The sequence below is a fragment of the Salvia splendens genome, chromosome 12, assembly GCF_004379255.2.
Source record: "Salvia splendens isolate huo1 chromosome 12, SspV2, whole genome shotgun sequence".
Taxonomy (NCBI): Eukaryota; Viridiplantae; Streptophyta; class Magnoliopsida; order Lamiales; family Lamiaceae; genus Salvia; species Salvia splendens.
Window position 1 is genome coordinate 4,716,944 of NC_056043.1, and position 4,301 is coordinate 4,721,244.

Genomic DNA, 4,301 nt, shown 5'->3' on the forward strand with positions numbered 1-4,301 from the left:
TTTATTTTGTAACTTTTGCACACTCAAAAGTTTCGCTAACAAATTAAATTCAGATATTTGCAAACCAATCTTAATCCAATAAAACATTGTATTACTTAATTTTTACCTGAAACGATGCAATTTATATCATTGAACATTCTATCCATGTCTGTAAGTCATCACATTTCATCAAAGGGAAATCATCATTCAAATTTGAAAAAAAATTAATTCAGAATTGATCCAAATTTGGTCCTTTTAACATTAACTATCCCATTAAAAAAAGAAAGAGGCGACGTTGACATCCGTTCACCATTGATTGCAACAGTACAGCTCACAATTAGACTTCTCCAGTTTCAACTTTCAAGATTTCAAACACCAGAATCCTAAGCAATTATTTTTATCTTCAACTATAAGATATTTTTTCTGTTAATTAGCAGTAAAAGATTGGTAACAAAAAGTCATAAAATCTACACCTACTTGCACCTTCACTCACCTGAATCCTGCCTTTTTTTTCTCTCTCTCTCTCTAAACCACCCCCTCTCTCTCTTCCGTATCCCTATTCCAATCACTGTTCTTTCCCCCCATTACCAATTCTTCTTGATTATGTTTCTACTTTGATCAATTGGGGGAATCTCTTATTTCCATTTTCATCAGTCTCTCGCAGCTGGGCTGATAATTTCGGGCTAAAAATTGAATCTTTATCTGGGGTTTGGAGTTACTATTAAATGGGTATTTGCTATTCGTCGGCCCGTGGAAAGCGGAGCACGGGGTGGGAAACCGGCGACGAGAAGACGGATTCCCGGCTGAAGAAGAGCAGCTCCGGCGATTTCTCCACCTTTATCAGTAAGTTGAGCGGCGGCGGCGCCGCCACCGCCGCCGTGGTAGCGGAGGAGAAGGCGTTGCATCAAATCCCGGGGCGGCTCTTCTCGAATGGGACCAGCCGCATCGCTAGCTTGTACACTCAGCAGGGCAAGAAAGGGACTAATCAAGACGCCATGATTGTTTGGGAGGTCAGTTTTTCTTGAATCGATTCAATATTTGTGTTAAAATTTATTGGCTAATGTAATGTGTTTGGTGTAGCAAAGAATTGGGGCTATTCAAAATTCATAATTTTGTAGTTTAGTTGTGAATTGTGAGGAATAAATTATAGTATAGCATTGGGGCTGTGAAGAAGTGAGAGATTGTTTTGTTGTTGTTATTGTCTATTTTGGGGTCAGTTTATGACTTGCTTGGGTTGTTTGTATGGTAGAATTTCTGCACGGGAGAGGATTCGAGGGCGACTTTCTGTGGAGTTTTTGATGGCCATGGCCCTTATGGTCACATGGTGGCTAGGAGAGTGCGGGATGCTCTTCCGGTTTTGCTGCGTTCTCAGTGGGAAAGTAAGGGTGAAGATGAGCAGAATCATGTGCAGGAGAATGTGGGGTTTGAAGGAATGAGGCGATTCGATGACTTCATGGATGAGGATGGATGCGAATCAGTGGAAGCAGAGGAGGTTGAGAGAGTGCCTGAGATGCATATTCCACTCAAGAATTCAATTCTAAAGGCTTTCAAGTTGATGGATAAGGAACTCAAGTTGCACCCTTCTATCGACTGCTTTTGTAGCGGTACAACTACCGTTGCCTTGATAAAACAGGTATCCTTCCTCCTTTGTTACATGATAGTTAGTCTGTAAGAGTAGTTTCTAAGAAAATTTATCAATTGATGCCATGATTTTAGGTTGGAATTCATTACATTTAGCTTGTTAGCTAAGGTCTATATATTGTATGGCCTGAGGTTTCCTCATTATTCTAATTCAAAGTTTTGTGATTTTTTGCTTAGAAGATGCAATGTTTTATTGTGTTATCAATCTCTTTACAATTTACACACATGTATTCAGCTTCGTCATTTGCAAGCTGGCTTTTGGGTACTCTGAATTCTGTTGTAGAGATTGATAACTTCTGTGGATTTATCGAGTCCTATTTGATCTGAAATGATTGGTCTCAGTAGCATATAGCTGTTTCAGCCTTGCATTGTGGGATTAGTGCTATTGTGTTTATCTGCATTTGTAGATACTTGATGGATCTAACGACTTGTGATTAACGATCATCCAGGATCTTGATCTTATAATTGGGAATGTTGGTGACTCCAGAGCAGTACTTGCAACCCGGGATAGGGACAATGTTTTGGCAGCTGTACAATTAACCGTCGACTTGAAACCTAATCTTCCAAGTATGCCTATCTCACTCTCAAATGCTATAAATATTTCTATAGTGCTAAATGGAATCTCTGCTACTTTGAATGCAACAAGACATACTGTGAATACTCAAAAGCTTATTTGAACCCTCACCTTCCCCGCGCTCTCTTGTTAAGTCAATAGGTGGTGTAGCTCAATGGTTTCTTGATTTTCAGGAGAAGCCGCAAGGATCCAGAAATGTAAAGGAAGAGTTTTTGCTTTGCAAGATGAACCGGAAGTAGCACGTGTGTGGCTACCCAATAGCGATTCACCTGGCTTGGCCATGGCCAGAGCGTTCGGTGATTTCTGTCTCAAGGACTTTGGTTTAATCTCCATACCGGATGTATATCACCACCACATCACAGAGAGAGACGAGTTCGTCATCCTTGCAACTGATGGGGTATGATTCTCCATCATCTTCATCTCTTTCAGATAAATTTGCTCACATTCTCCTACTTCTTTCTAATTAACCTGCCTTAAATCAACATTTATATAGGTGTGGGATGTTCTTTCCAATAAGGAAGCCGTGGACATCGTGGCCTCAGCTCCCGGGCGTGGAACAGCCGCCAGAGCCCTCGTGGACTGCGCCACCAGAGCGTGGAGGCTCAAGTACCCAACATCAAAGAACGACGACTGTGCTGCCGTATGTCTGTTCCTGGAACACGTGCCTCCGACGAACGAGCTCAGACCACCCCAAAACGACGTGTCATCTCTCGCTGAAAAGGAAAGCAAGGCTCCAGTAGAAGAAGAAACATCCAAGGCTACCTCCGAACAGGACCTCGATACTCCCACGAGAAAAGAGTCGAGTGAGATAGTCCCCATGGTGGAGGAAGTGGAGGAGAAGCGAACTGACAAGGGTGTAGGGCAGTCGAGGAGGAGCCTGGCCGAGTGCCTCTCGACTGCAGAGGACGAAGAATGGTCAGCGCTCGAAGGCATAACCCGAGTTAATAGCCTTCTTAGTCTGCCCAGGTTCTTGCCCTTTGATAGAAGAAGCACGAGTTGGAGAAAATGGTTATGAAATAGGCAACTTTTGGCTTGAGAATTTTGTATCTTCTTACTCTGCCTATGTCTCAAAACTCTATATATTTTTAGATACTTTTCATTTTGCTTCTTTGTAACGCCTTAAAAAAATCTCATCATTAAAATTGTGTTAGAGCCAAAAACTTCCATTTTAGCTAAATAAATTCATCCACAATATATAAAATTTCAGGAAATTAATATCAAAATGAATGCAGATGAATAAGGAATTAATTAAAGAATAATGTTTTGGAGACATAATGCCTAAGACATAATGAGGTTAAAATGGTAATTATATATTATGTGGTTTTTTTAATTAAAATTTTATTTTATGTGTTTACTTTACTACCCCTATATTAATTTGTTTATTTATTACACCTATAACCTATTTAAGGATATAAATGTAGATTATGCATATATTATGCATGCATTTAATAAACACGTGAATCATATATACGATTTTAAAATATGACTGGATAATATTTTTTTATCTATTCCCCTTTTATTGCATTTATTTAAAGAAAATTTTAAAATATAGAGTAGTACAATTTTACTACCAAATAAAAAATATTGGATTTCTTTACAAATTAGTTTTATAAATTTTAGTTTAAAATTACTAACTAAAAAAAGATATTATTAATGGAGCTTATGATTCTTCATTTTCTTAATTCTTAATATAATTAGTTGATGTACGATATATTAAATAATCTAAAATGAGAAAAGTTGATTCATCCAATTATTTTCGTATTAAAAAATACAATAATTTTTTATTTTTGAAATGTTATAAAGTTAACTTTCTAAGCATAATTTTATATAGTCGAAAACAAATATTACATGTGATAAAAGTTAAGAAAATTAATACAAAAATACAAAAGATAACGCAAATAAATGATTCATCATAATAACTACTACTATTATTTAATCATACAATTCAAATTTGAATAAGAAATTTAACAAAAAAAATAATAAAACCGGCTATGAAAGTATAACATAAAAAAGAAAATAACTCATAATTAAATTATCAACTGATTATATAAAAATTTATTTGAAAAAATAATAATAGATGAAGCTATCAAATTATTTTATTATTAAA

General features: G+C 36.9%; 1 protein-coding gene across 1 annotated transcript; it reads left to right on the forward strand.

Moving 5' to 3' along the window:
* Positions 1-418: 418 nt before the first annotated feature.
* LOC121756954 (probable protein phosphatase 2C 6) lies at positions 419-3,296 on the forward strand. Its single transcript, XM_042152392.1, has 5 exons — positions 419-989; positions 1,229-1,612; positions 2,070-2,187; positions 2,368-2,591; positions 2,688-3,296. The coding sequence occupies exons 1-5, from the start codon at positions 705-707 to the stop codon at positions 3,207-3,209; spliced, it is 1,533 nt and encodes a 510-aa protein (XP_042008326.1). The 5' UTR covers positions 419-704; the 3' UTR covers positions 3,210-3,296.
* Positions 3,297-4,301: the final 1,005 nt, after the last annotated feature.

Excerpts from the sequence above, each read along its gene's own strand:
- LOC121756954 (XM_042152392.1), top strand. The coding sequence starts at position 705 with ATGGGTATTTGCTATTCGTCGGCCCGTGGAAAGCGGAGCACGGGGTGG. Across the intron at positions 990-1,228 it reads ACGCCATGATTGTTTGGGAG|AATTTCTGCACGGGAGAGGA; the intron begins GTCAGTTTTTCT and ends TTTGTATGGTAG. Across the intron at positions 2,592-2,687 it reads TCATCCTTGCAACTGATGGG|GTGTGGGATGTTCTTTCCAA; the intron begins GTATGATTCTCC and ends ACATTTATATAG.